This window comes from Lytechinus variegatus, chromosome 4 (assembly GCF_018143015.1).
Source record: "Lytechinus variegatus isolate NC3 chromosome 4, Lvar_3.0, whole genome shotgun sequence".
Taxonomy (NCBI): Eukaryota; Metazoa; Echinodermata; class Echinoidea; order Temnopleuroida; family Toxopneustidae; genus Lytechinus; species Lytechinus variegatus.
This window is the reverse complement of record NC_054743.1, coordinates 6,905,286-6,918,930: the sequence shown is the minus strand read 5'-3', so window position 1 is coordinate 6,918,930 and position 13,645 is coordinate 6,905,286. Positions and strand designations below refer to the sequence as shown.

Here is a 13,645-nt window from a genome sequence, read left to right as displayed (position 1 = left end):
TTCTAGAAAGTTATCATAAATGATATGAAACTTGGAGTCAGATGCCCTTTATTATCAACAAGTGTGGTTGGCTCAGTGACCGGTGTGTTGGCTCAGTTGGTAGAGCGTCCGTCTCACAACCGGGGGGTTCAAATCCCAGTCGTGTCAGGGGTTCAAACCCCGGCTGTGTCAGAACAAAAGACGTTAAAAGATGGGAGTTGCTGCTACCGTTTGACGTTCAACGATTAAAGGGATAGAGCCTTGTCGATCTGGCGCTGCACAGCAGCTGCCGGGCCCACGATCAATTGGGCAAAGCAAATTTTCGGAGTATTTCCTTTCATGTCTATTTCGAACAATAATTATGGATTTTCATTTTCATTTAATTCATGTAATTCAGTTTTTGGCTGCAAATTGGGCTTCTTTTTAATAAACACAATTCATCTAAATCTCGAAAGATAGGATTATAATATATTTTTTTTTGGGGGGGGGGGTTAAAATAAGGATTCATATTAAATGTGCAGATTTTTCCATTGGAGCAAGTGTCATGGAACCCGATCAAATAATTTAGTCCTAATGAGTAGATAAAATACTACTATGTAGGTTTAATTTTACTCTGGGCATATTTTCTACTTGTGAAACCTGGACAGCTATCTGTCCAATGTATCTCTATCCTCATATAAAGCTTACCCTTAATTAACATTTAATAGACCACATATTTACGGAATGCCATCCTTCAGTTCATTCACCAAGTACAGATTATCTTACTCTGGTAGTGAAAATTGTCTTAAAAATGATGTATATCATTTGAATTTAAAGAATGATTCTGCATGTAATTACTCTTCTTCAAACTCACGTTTGTTTGAACCACTGTTAAATCCATTCAAGGTCAGAAGTTTATAAAGAAAAAAAATGGATTCAAATATCAATGCGAGTATTGATTTTAGCCAGGATTTGTAAATGATTCAGTACTGTAAGAATATATTTTGATCAATTCATGTAAAGCAATATGCCATGTTAGAATTTTCAGCTTTCATGCAATAAAAAACACTATATTCATAATTGATGTGTGTTACTGGTTTTATTGACTTTCATACGATCATTCTGTGTTTTTCAATCAATAATGTTTACGCTTTAACATGAATTTTAATCAAACTTCAATAAAGAGAAACTTCCTGACTACATTAAGTGGAATGAATTTGGCCCATATTGCTACATGTACATGTATGTCAAATGTGTCTACACACAAGTGGCAATCACACATTCCCAAATACGATAATGTTTCTGCATGTCGATGTCCTCAGCCAAAGACAATCTTTAGTCTGTATTCTAATCCTCTTCATTCACCATGAAAACTAAGAAACTAATAAACACACATACAAATTTATCACAATTTATGAAATAGATGGTGGAAAATTTGATAATTTACTTCTTTTCATAGTAGCTTCATGTGACCCTCCGCAAGACCAGGGGGATGTTTCATATTTGTTCGACAAGTTGTCAGATCCAACATCTTTCCTAGATTTTGATTGGCTGAGAGGCAGTTATTATGGTAACTGTCGGGTAAAGCAGGATTTGTTGGATGAAATATCCGACAAGTCCTTTCATGAATGCTCCCCCGATGCAAAACACGACTTGGGGAAAACCCTGGTCGCATTAATGATATGGAATAGTCACAATCATGAAGACGGTTTTCTCATTAAGGTGTCGAAGGCAGACTCCTGAAAAACTCCACAAAAGTTGTTGCATCATTACCCATTCCTGACTTTTCTCATTGAAAACTAGTCTTCATATCAAAGGCCAAAAACTCATCTCATCACGGTAGGGTTTAGTTGTTTAACCTTTTGCTGTTTTGGACTTCCCTTTGCCGTTCTCTCCTTTCCTCATCCTGACTTCTTGCTCTTGACCTGAATCTTCCCTTCCTAACTGTCAAATCCCTCATCTCATAATGATACAAAAGTTGTTGCACCGTGTCCCATTCCTGACTTCTCTCTTGTGGAAACTGGTCTTCACTTCTTTCCTCTTCTCGGCCTTTCTGAACATCAAGAAACTAAGCTTTTTGCTATCATGCTTAGCCACCAGGTCAAAGTTCAAACTTTCCATCATCTGTTCAAAGAGGGCGTGATCCAAGTAGCGTGAGTTATCCAGGCATGCACGAGGAAGAACAATCTGTGGATAGAGTGATTAAATGAAAATCCAATCATTAATACAGTGACACACTTAAAACTTTATATTGTTTTGAAAAATGTGTAGAGATGGACCTCCCTATATGAAGTCAAAATGTTTGGTTTGAATACAGGTCATAAATCTCACAAGCTTTGTTTACAGGTACACTCATCAGTAATGAATATTATCTCAACCTATATTTGTTTTGATGTATTGGGTCTAATTGACAATCTTTTCCTTCCTAACTAGTTTACAAGAACTTGAACAATCAAAAATACAATCTAATATTGAAAACAACTTTTAGAGATACATAGGTTTATGCTAGACAGGACTTAAGGCTTGTTTCCTTTAAGCCCGGCTCACACTATGCAATCGGATACTACACGATTTTTCAAGAAATTGCATTTTGCATTAAATATAAAATTTCAAAGAAGTCAAATCTCATTTTATTTGAAGTTCAGCATAATGCTAGGATTCCTAGGAATACCAAAATCAGAAGTCTGCTTTGCGGCAAGCCCTGTGGTCAGAGTAAAGTCAAAATGGGCTTCAGGTTGAAGCAGATGATGTCATTATGATTTGGAATTGAATTTGTTCTTGTTCATTCAGGGAGGCTCAAACTTGACTGAATTTCAATTTCAGTAGTCCTACCACTATTCTGAACTCTGATCCATAACATTTTTAAGTTGGAATGTCCATATTAAATGTTACCACAATTTCTTTGAAATTCGAATCGCATAGTGTGAGCCAGGCTTAACACTCAATTAGGGGGGTGTGTGCCACTAGGAAGGAAAAGAACATGTTACAAACCCTACAATACATTTGCTACACAACACCACATTGTCATATTCAGCTCCTGGTCATTTATTTTGGGGAAGTGAAACAATGGATTTACTGAATGAAATATCTGATATTAAAGCCCATTGTATCTTACAAGACTTACTACTAATTATACAGTGCGTCCTACAAAAAAATGAAATCAAGAAATCTCCATTTCTTAGCATGATAACAAACACAATAGACAGATGACCAATCTTTTTGTAAAGGGAGGGAGGATGAATGAAAGAGTAAATAAATGATTGAATTAAACAAAAATAAGTAAAATAAAAATGAAGGAATTAAAAATGAAGGAATGAATGATTGAATAAATAAATAAATGATTGAATAAAAAAAAATAAATAATGAATGAATGAATGCATGATTGGAATTTTAAAAATAACAATAAGTTTGCTAAAAAACAGATGGTTGGGTGGGTGGATAAATGAATAACTGAAATTTAAAAAAAATGAAGTTCAAGCTGAATCTTACAAAGATATGTCCTTCCTGTCTGCAGAGTGTCTGGCATCTCTTCAACATCTCACCCCTCTGAGAAGGAGAGCTTACAAAGTTTAGGACCAAACTCAGTACTATGATGTCATAGACATCAGACTCTCCAACCTATGTGTAAACCATCAAATCTCAATGAATGAATCAGATATCAAATGTTGCATTATAGATGGAAAGGGAAGTCTGAAATATACATTTTCATTAATCCTGTATTGTGTAGGTCCAGTGCCATTTCATTCACTTTGTGTATTTGAAAAATTATTCAGTATGGAGAGTTATATGATCAGGTGACAATTTGTATGATTGTTTAGCAAAATATATATATAAATTCATCTTATAATTACTTAACTATAAAATTGCAAACACCTCACATTGATACACAGAATGTCTCCATCCAATGATATGTGTGGAGCTACTGATAGGAATTATTCTTCAAAGTTCAAAGTTGGGCCGCTTTGGTGTACAGAATGTTTACTACTTTTCTTCCTTCAGTTTATTCTTTGCTTTATTCAATTTATTCATGATTTCAGTTTCTCTTGTGTAAAGCAATGTCCATATTCAGATATGGATATTAAATGATTCATCTAAATATTTCATACTATTACCTTGAAGTCAAAGAAATCTGATTTGATGATGCCTTCGCACTGTGGATTTAGATCAATGGCCACTGCATCCAACCATTTTGTTTGTTTGGAGTAATTCTCCTGCAGGGCCCCAACATCCAGAAGACATAACTTTGATCCCTGAAAAGAAATGGTGTTCAATTAAAAAGTCTGTGTAAATAAAATACATGTACATGGTATTCGTAGAGCGAACATATCCACATTGTAATGAGCTCAAGGCGCTTCCTATTACCATGCCTAAGCTAGTCTATCAATTCCGTTGCTAACAGCTTTTTTAGGAAATATTTTCTGTCTGTACCTGGGCGTTTACCTCAGCAGAGTTGAATGCAGCACATTGTTGATCCATTAAAGAAACCCCGTCCCATTTCAACTAAAATGGGAAACATAATTAATAAATGATTGGGAGGGGTGGAAGAATTATAAACACTTCTAACAAGATCCATGACACATTTTTGAGGGGTAATAAATTTCTTAATACTCCAATTATGTAATTATGCCAATAATTAGTGCGTGTGCAGCGCACATAATATTCTCTTTGACATAAGGAATGCTTCTATTGGTTAAAACTGCTAATATAAAAGTGTGTTTTGATTGAAAAGAAATGTGTGTGTTGGAGACGAAAAAGGGGCAATCATTTCAGAGATAAGAACATGTTAAGAAGATTTTCAGAATTTGCAATGATTTTTGCATCTTCCTATCTCAGTGAGAAAAGATAAAATATAAGAAACAGAGATAAGAACATTTTCAGAGTATCACCTCTGGTAAAGTTTACCTTTGGTGACCGGATATTAGCTTCCTTGAGTTTTTGCAGCACCCATTTTGATGTGTTTACGTTGCCATGGAGATGTTCACCAAGGAGAGAACTCTGTTGGTAGGCTTGTAATCCCCCTAGCTGGAGAGAATAAATACAACACAGTTTGATGACTATGCAATAGAACTTCTCTTTTAATAGTTTGAACTTCAATATAATTAGATCATATGTATTAAATTTCAACCACGTTATTTCCTGGACATTGCTAAAAGGCTTGATTTTCAACTAATAGTGATTAATAAACATGCAGAAAAAAAATAAGGATCTTATAATTATGCTTGAATAGAGATTCATTTCAATACTAGGCTTGTATGAGCTGGGAAGTTCAATAATTATTAGCTTGCAAACCCCTAATAATTTCTGATTACTTGAGAAACTGCAAACTTAGCTCAAAAGACTTCCTTGAGTTCGAGTTACCCAAACCAAAAAACTTTTTTGAAGGAACAGATTTAATAATAAATTAATTTATTGTAAAAACCCAATAAACCTTTACCTCTTCTATCTTGAGTTCTAACTGCTTAACCTTCATCTTCTTATCATCTGAAGAGCTGGTTGTATCTTGTTTGACCTTGTCAATGTCCTTCATGATAGTGTGCAGCCTTGATATGATTTTCCTTTTCATGAACTTTGAGCTGTGTGAAAATAGATATTTGCTTTAATTTTTCATATTTTATTTGCTAATACTAGGTGAAATGGAGCTAGCAGTCTCGCCTACACTACAGTGAGAAGGATATGCAAAGCCTTATAAAATATAAGTGTTGCCACCTTTCTAAAATTGGACACTGAAAATATGGACACTATGATTAAGAAGTAACATTGCAACATTGGGCATAAAAAACCCCCAAAATGTGATTTGCAATTCAACAAAACAAAACAAAATATTAAAATAATTATGTACAATCACGTATCAAATTACAGTATTTGTTAAATAATAATTCTTATCTATAAATTGTTCTTCAAAACAGCATTTTGTAAAATCACTAATCGAAGGTACGTCATAACATAAAGCGGTTCAAGGGTCAGACGTATTTGCTTTGTTGACAAATGGATCGAGGGATCTACACGAGATAGGTCTGGTAAGAAACCTCTCATTTTTGCCATTCATAAAATGATAGTGAAATAATTTTTATCCCTTCACACGCATTAGGTGTTTGAAGGTTTAAAGATCAATAAAAATTCACACTTAGTTATAAGCCAATTTCACCCTGTAAATATGGATTTCTTAGGTAAATCCATCTGGGTGTGGTCTCGCTTGAAAGAGTTTCAACTTTCAAGGCTCCAAGATGAAGTAGATCTAGATCTACATAATTTAAAAATATGTCAAAATATTTAAAAATATCAATTATCATCATGACACGGAGTCCTCAAGGCCAAGGCTAGGCTTGGCCCTGGACTTCGCCATTCGGCATCTTTATTGTTTAGACCTAGATCATATTTTCAAGATTATCAAGAAAAAAATGATGTAAGAGCATTTAATAATTTGAAATTAGATGAGAGAAGTCACTTTTTGAGGACCTGCCCACGTCCCACTGCACTGTAAGAGCGGGGACCGAGTCATCGAGACTCGAGCTCGGACAACGCCGAAGCTACGGGGGAGCTCTGACATAGTGCTAGGCTCACCTCTCGTTATTTTGGCTGGCTAAGTTCATAGCTGTTACTGGTTTCTTTGGTTTCTTTCGTCTCTTGTTCGTCTTCATTTTCAATTTTCTTGTACAAACAAAGAACTGTCACGAACCGTGCCTCACCAAGCCTGCCTACAGCTTAAAATTAGAAAGAAATCGTTTACCAACCACACTCGGTCGACTTTCTCGATGCCGTGGTCTTTGATCATTCTGCCTTTTGCTTCAGCGCCATCTGTTGACAGAAACAATTTAGCTTCAGCAAGGCAATCATGGCTTCAAGCGAATTCTATCTCCGATATTACGTAGGACATAAAGGAAAATTTGGTCATGAATTTTTGGAGTTTGAGTTTCGTCCAGATGGTGAGAATGAAACTTGTTATACCTAGACCATGGTCGATCTGGTTTTTGATGATTTTGTTGACTGTTTAAGATTGTATTTGGGTTATACTAATCACCATGTTTGTACTTTGTCGAATACGAACACGAATCGTAGCGTATGGGACCAGAGGCAGAAGCCTAGCATTGGCTTGGCTTGCCTCGCCTCGCCGTCTCGACCCGGCCCGCCTTCGTCCCGGCTTACATTGTTTACAGCAGGGCGCGTGATCATGAGTGAAACTTACTATTACTAAGTTAGTACTATTAGTTGACCCCTTAACCATAAATTTAGGCAAATGGGAAAAAACTGTGAAACAATGAAAAGAAAAGAATTCAGAAAGTGAACGTTAGATCTAGTTATTAAAGTTAGAAGAAAAAATGAAAATAACAGTAACTAAGAAACAAAAGAAAAAGAGGAAAAGAAAAGAGAGAAAACAATCGAATCAATACGAATGAAAAAGGTTTATTGAAAACAAGCTTTTATAGTTGACCCCTTAAAAAGAAAAGAATTAACAAGAAAGAAACAAAACAAAAAAGGGAAAAGAAACGTAAAAGGAGAAAAAAAGTAAAAAGAATAAGAGGAAAAGAAAAAGAGAATGAAATAAAGCAGAAAAGGGTGAAGGAGAAAGTTCTAAAGAAAAGAAAATAACTCAAATTATGAAAGTAGCTTTTCATCCTTTCAAATTCAAAGAAAAAAAAGATAAAAAAAGCATGTATAGCCATCTACATGTAGGCCTATGTAAGAGGAGAAAAAAAAAGGTTTAAAAACTCCTCGAAACAGACGGCTGCCAGCTGTCTAGATTAGAGTAAGCTGCCCAGAATTCTACATGTTAAGTTTTTTTTTGCAATATTTTTTGTTCTAAAATGTCTTTTCACAATTTTTTTTTCATCAATTAAGTTTGTTGAATATATTTTTTTATAATTGCAATATTTATTTTCTCAAATCTCAATATTTCAAAAATGTTGAAATGTATTGCTATTGCAATGTTTTGCGCAAGCCATTTGACAGCCATATTTATATAGCGCTTAACATATCGACATGATGTTTCTAATCGCTTTACATATATATTATTACCCCGGTCATTAGATCCTTGCATGCCTGCATACAATGTTGGCATCTTCTCCACTCCCTGGGGAGCATTCCAATAAAAATTCCAAGACTCGATTACTAGGCATACTACATAAGCTTTTGCATCCTACCAGGTACCCATTTAACACCTGGGTGGAGAGTGGCAATTTGTGGATTGACACCTTGCCAAAGGATGCTAGGACATGATGGGATACGAACACATGACCCTATGATTACATGGCGAGAGTCAGAACCGCATCACGGTGCTTCCATATGTGATAAGTGATTTAATCACAGAGACTTGGCATTCAAACCAACTCCAACTAGGCGTGTTTGTATACTCTTTATGTAGAAAGTAAATGCTAATGCACATAATTTTTGTTGTAATTCTATGATGTTTATTTTTTTTCTACAGGAAAGCTTCGTTATGCCAACAATTCAAACTACAAGAATGATGTCATGATCAGGAAAGAGGTATGATGCATCTTTTAGCAGGATTTGAGCCAAGTGTTTTTCACTGCGGCTCTCTTGCATTTCCCATTGTTTATTATTGTAGGCCTAATGATTAGCAATGATTCCTGCTGAAAAGATGCTACTTTGACTCTTGATAAGGTGCCGTTATATGGGGGGGGGAGGGGTAGGTAAATACAAGAAGGAAATGTAGCATTGGAAAAAAAAATAACTTGGTGGGGGTGGTGATCTTGAAGATAAAGATGATGATGATGATGATGATGATGATGATGATGATTGTGATGGTGATGGTGATGGTGATGATAATGATGATGATGATGGAATAGAGTTAATTATCTTGAGGATGAAGAAAATGATGGCTGCTTATAATGATTATCATTATGATGGGGATTATTATAAAGAAATGTAGATTACAATGATGCTGGTATGAAGCTGCAAGAATCTTCTTGTTAAATTGTAAATGTTTGTTTCATCGCTTTAATAATGCTTTAGATTTGTGTAGTGCAGTCACTGTAAATATTCTCTCTTGTGCTTTGGCATATACCCTTTTCTCACTGCTAACATTTTCCATAACCCCATACTCTACATGTGGGTTGTCCAATCAGAGATAAGCAATGATAAATGGCTATCTCTAGTTGGGGATTATTGAATTTTTGTTAAAACCAAGTACGGTATTTCCTTAGCTGGGACTATGTAGAAAATTTTGCCTTTTTGAAAAGGAAAGTTATATAGTACAGGGTTAAACCTGGTTCCACAGCTTATGAGCTGTATAGCTGAATGCGCAATCATTAAAGAGTAGCCTGTTTCAGAAGGAATCTATCATGATTTTAACTTCATTTGTTATGTGAGGTTGGTTGAATTTTCAGGAAAAGCAATTCTGAGAGATAAGTAGGGGCTTATGAGAAAGAAATATCTGTTTATAAATTCTGATGTGTAATCTTGCTTTGCTTCAGGCCTATGTACACAAGGCTGTGATCGAGGAGTTGAAACGAATCGTCGATGATTCCGAAGTGATGCAGGAAGACGATGCTCTATGGCCGCCTCCAGACAGAGTAGGTCGACAGGAGCTAGAAATTGTGATGGGCGATGAGCACATCTCATTTGCTACCACCAAGTTTGGTTCCTTGATTGATGTTAACAATAGCAGGTAAAGGAAGCATCTGTCATGACTGAATGATGAAAAAAATGAAAACATGATCATCATCATCATTCAGACATGATATGATTCTTAGTTAATAGATCCACTTAGTTGAATGAAATAGGTTCTTACACCTTGTTCTAGATAAAATTATTGATTTACTTCTTTTTTGGCAAGAGGGTGCTGAGCATTATCCTTAAGCACCAAATTACTAGTACTTTTAACCCTATCTAGGCCGGGGGGTGGGGCCTCGGAGGCCCCCCCCTTAACGATTCGCGCGATATTTTCGCTGTGCGAAATTTTTTTACCTCGCCACTCGCTGACTTTTTAATTTCAAGTCTTGCGCAACTTTAGAGACCAATTTTGCGTCACCTGGGTACGTGGTTCTGAAATTACGCAACATTATGTAAGTGCATGTCAGACCGAAAATTGCTCAAAAACATGATTTTGTGTACAAAGTCAATGCAAATTGTGTTTTCAACCAAAATTCATAAATGTATGATTATTTTTAGTTTTGCTAGTCTAAATGTATCCATTTTATGCTTTTTATGATCACAGAAGAGTCCCCAACAAATTTCATTGAAAAAACAATGAAAAACAAAAGGTAAAAAAAACAAAGAAATACATAAGAAATTGCAAAAAACAATATAATACATAAGAAAATGATTTGATATCACAATTTTTTTCATGTACACTTGCTAAGGACACCACAAAGAGTTTCTATACCAAAAATTAGTACATTTGGAGCTTTATTTAGGGAGTTAGAGGAAAAAGTATGATTTCGCATACTAATTAGGCATAAATTAGCATAATCACTTAATAGCGATTCGCATGAAAATAAATTACTATATAGTCTTGTAGATTATTTCCCTGGCAACCCCCGTGCCAATTTTCAGCGCGATCGTGCGGTCGACTGCTGAGATCTTAGGTTGGGGGGGGCCTGGGAGGCCCCCCTTCCGGCCATAGGAACTCCCAAAATACCCCGTCCTAGATAGAGTTAAAGGAGAATGAAACCTTTGGAACAAGATACCTTGTGTGAAAACAGAAAGATCAAAGAAACAGATCATCAGAAATCGGACAAATAATGAGAAAGTTATGAGCATTTGAATATTGCAATCACTAATGCTACGGGGATCCTCACTTTGGAAATGCCACAAAGATGTGTGATGTCACTTGTGAACAACTCTCCTCATTACTTTAGTATATATTTCACTTAAATTGCCTCTTTTATCACATCTTTCAGTAGATCACGTGTTCTTTCTATAGGAGGGCATGTAATACAGATTTTTTAAAGAATACATCATGAATAAAGAGTTTGTATCACCATAAGAAAACGCAAAAAGAGACATTTTGAGGGTATTTTATAGTCCATCAAAGGGAAAGTTGTTCATAAGTGACATCACTCATCCTTGCCGCATTGCCAATGAGAGGATCTCCATAGCATTAGTGATTGCAATATTCAAATAGTCATAACTTTATCATTATTTGTCTGATTTTTCTCAAACTTTCTTTGTTCTTATTCTTTGATTTTTCTGTTTCGACACAAGCCTATTTGTTCCAAAGGTTTCATTCCTCTTTAATACCTTTTACTTGAAGTTAAGCAACTGCATGCAGTTAGAAGAAGTTCTACCACACAAGTGTCACGTCATGTTACTTGAAAAGGAAATTGTGTAATGTCAGTCTAAAGTGACTCATCTCTCCTGATACACATGTAAATTTTCTTTGAGGGGAGGGAGTTTCCCTGTAGTCTTGACCACGTATTTATTTGATTGGAACTGATATCCTGTTTTGAATCTGCCAATCAAGCCAAGTTCATGAAAGTAAATTCCTGTGAAGTTCTTATTTACTGATACTTGTTTACTTGAGGTCGGTGCCCCCTATCCCCCCCTCCTCTTCCCTCAAAACCCACACAAACATAAGTAAAAGATGCGTACATTAATTTTGTATTTCTGTCTGATATGTTGAATATTTGTTTTTCGTCATGAAATTGATTGCCAGCTGAGGCCAAATTTCTGTGTTTTTACATATAATAAATATTTTGAATCTTGAAGGTACCTAGAACCACTTCACATGTTCTTCTCCCTCTATGTATATATTTTTCATTTATTTTGTTTTTCTCTAAATTGCAAGTCAATTCTTCTCATCCAATTTTGTAGCTAACTGGATCCATCCTTTTGATGTAATGATGGGGTTTGGGGTTTAACCCTAAATAGACTGGGCTATTTCGACGCCTAACAAGACTGGGGGGGACTGATTCAGCCCCCCCCCCTTGTGATCTCGGCCGTCGATCACCCAATCGCGACGAAACTTGGCACGAGCGTTATCCATGGCATTATCTACAAAACTATAATATCAAATTCTGCGAAAACTCTCATTGCTCATTAATTATACTAATTTATGCGTAAAATCACAAGTTTGATCTAATTAATAAAATAATGCCCCTGAAATGCTAATTTTTATTTCACATACTCTAGATAGGCATCTGATCATATTTATGTTTTAAAAATTTCAACATCACATTTATTTTCTTATGTCTTCTATTGTTTTCTAAATTTCTTATGTATTTCTGTTTTTTTACTTTTTTTTTTCAATGGCAATCATCAGGGACTGTATTTTGTCCATAAAAAAGATAAAATTGAATGATTTTAAGCAGTAAAAGGAAAAATAATGATACAGGTTATGAATTTTGGCTCAAAACACCACTTGGATTGGATTTGTACACAATTTCACGTTTTTTAGTAATTTTGGGTCTGCATGCACTTCCGAAATGTTGCGCAATTTCGGAACTTTGTACCCGGGGGTCACAATTTTGGTCTCAAAAGTTGCGCGAGACTTGAAAGTAAAAAGTCAGTAACGCGGTCAAAAAATTTCGCGCGGCGGATTTATCACGAAAAATGTCGAGGGGGGATGAATCAGCCCCCGCCTGTCTTCTTAGGGTTAAAAAAGATAGTAATACTGCTGTTTCATGAACAAGAAGTCACAGGAGAATCCTTTGTCTTTTTCTTTCTGATGCAGAGATGCTGAAGGCCTGCGCACATTCTACTACCTAGTACAAGATCTCAAGTGCCTAGTCTTTTCACTCATTGGTTTACACTTCAAGATCAAGCCAATCTAAGAGGACATTCCAGCAATTGCTCATTCCACATTTGGAAAGGACACTTTTTTGTATCTTGTAAAATAAGTTTCAACTAGAATTTGTGTGTTAGTGTAAGCCAAATTGTTAGGGAGTTTGTATCCAAGCCCCACGCCAAATTGACCAGTAAGCCCGTCTGTCTGAAGGAAGGATTCATGAAAAGCATGAACTGCATCAACCTGTCCTGAATAGCTTTGGTCTTTTGATGGATAATGATATTTGGAGCAGTGTTCTGACAATGGTCACTGATGGAAAGAGTCCCCTCCAGAACTGACCAGACTGAAGTATGCAGATCATCCACTTCAAGAGAACAGTATTTGTTGTTTAAATGCTTCAGAAGAAACTGTGAGGTGCTACAGATCACATCAATCTCATTACCAGGGTACCATTTTCACGAAAGACGGAGATCAGCAATTTAGACGAAGTCTGAAGCAAAGTATCTGTGGAAACAGTGGCTGATCAAGCTCGGTTAGATACAATACTATTTCACAGGCCATGCAATTGTTTGTGAACAAAATGGTGCCCCTGTCCAATGTATTGTTTCTAATCTGGCTAGATCCACCTATTGCATGAGACACATGGGCCCATATTCACAAAGGTGGTTTTGAAAACCCACGGTTGAGTCCATGGTTTATGGAGATTTCATGTATAAATTACGCTTAATTTAGCTCTTATCGGGCGCGTGTATAAAACATGTCCAGTACTGATGCGCGCTTTTGTCACAGTGCGCCAAATTGACACTGGCTACCATGGTTAGATACGCTATTTTATTCATGAGACCACTGTTTGATGAGTGGACTCATGAATAAAATAGCGTGGATAACCATGGTAACAGGCGTCTATTTGGTACACTGTGACAAAAGCGCGCATCAGTACTGGACATGTTTTATACACGCGCCCGATATGTGCTAAATTAAACGTAATTTATAAAGGAAATC

At 36.0% G+C, this 13,645-nt stretch overlaps 2 protein-coding genes across 2 annotated transcripts; one reads left to right on the top strand and one right to left on the bottom strand.

Moving 5' to 3' along the window:
* Positions 1–1,201: 1,201 nt before the first annotated feature.
* Positions 1,202–6,741, bottom strand: LOC121413269 (25S rRNA (adenine(2142)-N(1))-methyltransferase-like). The gene is made up of 6 exons (XM_041606029.1): positions 6,520–6,741; positions 5,393–5,531; positions 4,861–4,980; positions 4,071–4,208; positions 3,448–3,576; positions 1,202–2,145 (listed from the first exon to the last, which is right to left on the bottom strand). Exons 1-6 carry the CDS (start codon positions 6,594–6,596, stop codon positions 1,915–1,917), a joined length of 834 nt encoding a protein of 277 aa, XP_041461963.1. The 5' UTR covers positions 6,597–6,741; the 3' UTR covers positions 1,202–1,914.
* Positions 6,742–6,748: 7 nt separating this feature from the next.
* On the top strand, positions 6,749–13,324 carry LOC121413270 (protein mago nashi homolog). Its single transcript, XM_041606030.1, has 4 exons — positions 6,749–6,881; positions 8,381–8,439; positions 9,390–9,583; positions 12,590–13,324. Exons 1-4 carry the CDS (start codon positions 6,791–6,793, stop codon positions 12,687–12,689), a joined length of 444 nt encoding a protein of 147 aa, XP_041461964.1. The 5' UTR covers positions 6,749–6,790; the 3' UTR covers positions 12,690–13,324.
* Positions 13,325–13,645: the final 321 nt, after the last annotated feature.

Excerpts from the sequence above, each read along its gene's own strand:
- LOC121413269 (XM_041606029.1), bottom strand. The coding sequence starts at position 6,596 with ATGAAGACGAACAAGAGACGAAAGAAACCAAAGAAACCAGTAACAGCT. Across the intron at positions 3,577-4,070 it reads CAGATTTCTTTGACTTCAAG|GTTGGAGAGTCTGATGTCTA; the intron begins GTAATAGTATGA and ends GTTTACACATAG. Across the intron at positions 2,146-3,447 it reads GACAGGAAGGACATATCTTT|ATTGTTCTTCCTCGTGCATG; the intron begins GTAAGATTCAGC and ends CTCTATCCACAG.
- LOC121413270 (XM_041606030.1), top strand. The coding sequence starts at position 6,791 with ATGGCTTCAAGCGAATTCTATCTCCGATATTACGTAGGACATAAAGGA. Across the intron at positions 6,882-8,380 it reads GTTTGAGTTTCGTCCAGATG|GAAAGCTTCGTTATGCCAAC; the intron begins GTGAGAATGAAA and ends TTTTTTCTACAG. Across the intron at positions 9,584-12,589 it reads ATTGATGTTAACAATAGCAG|AGATGCTGAAGGCCTGCGCA; the intron begins GTAAAGGAAGCA and ends TTTCTGATGCAG.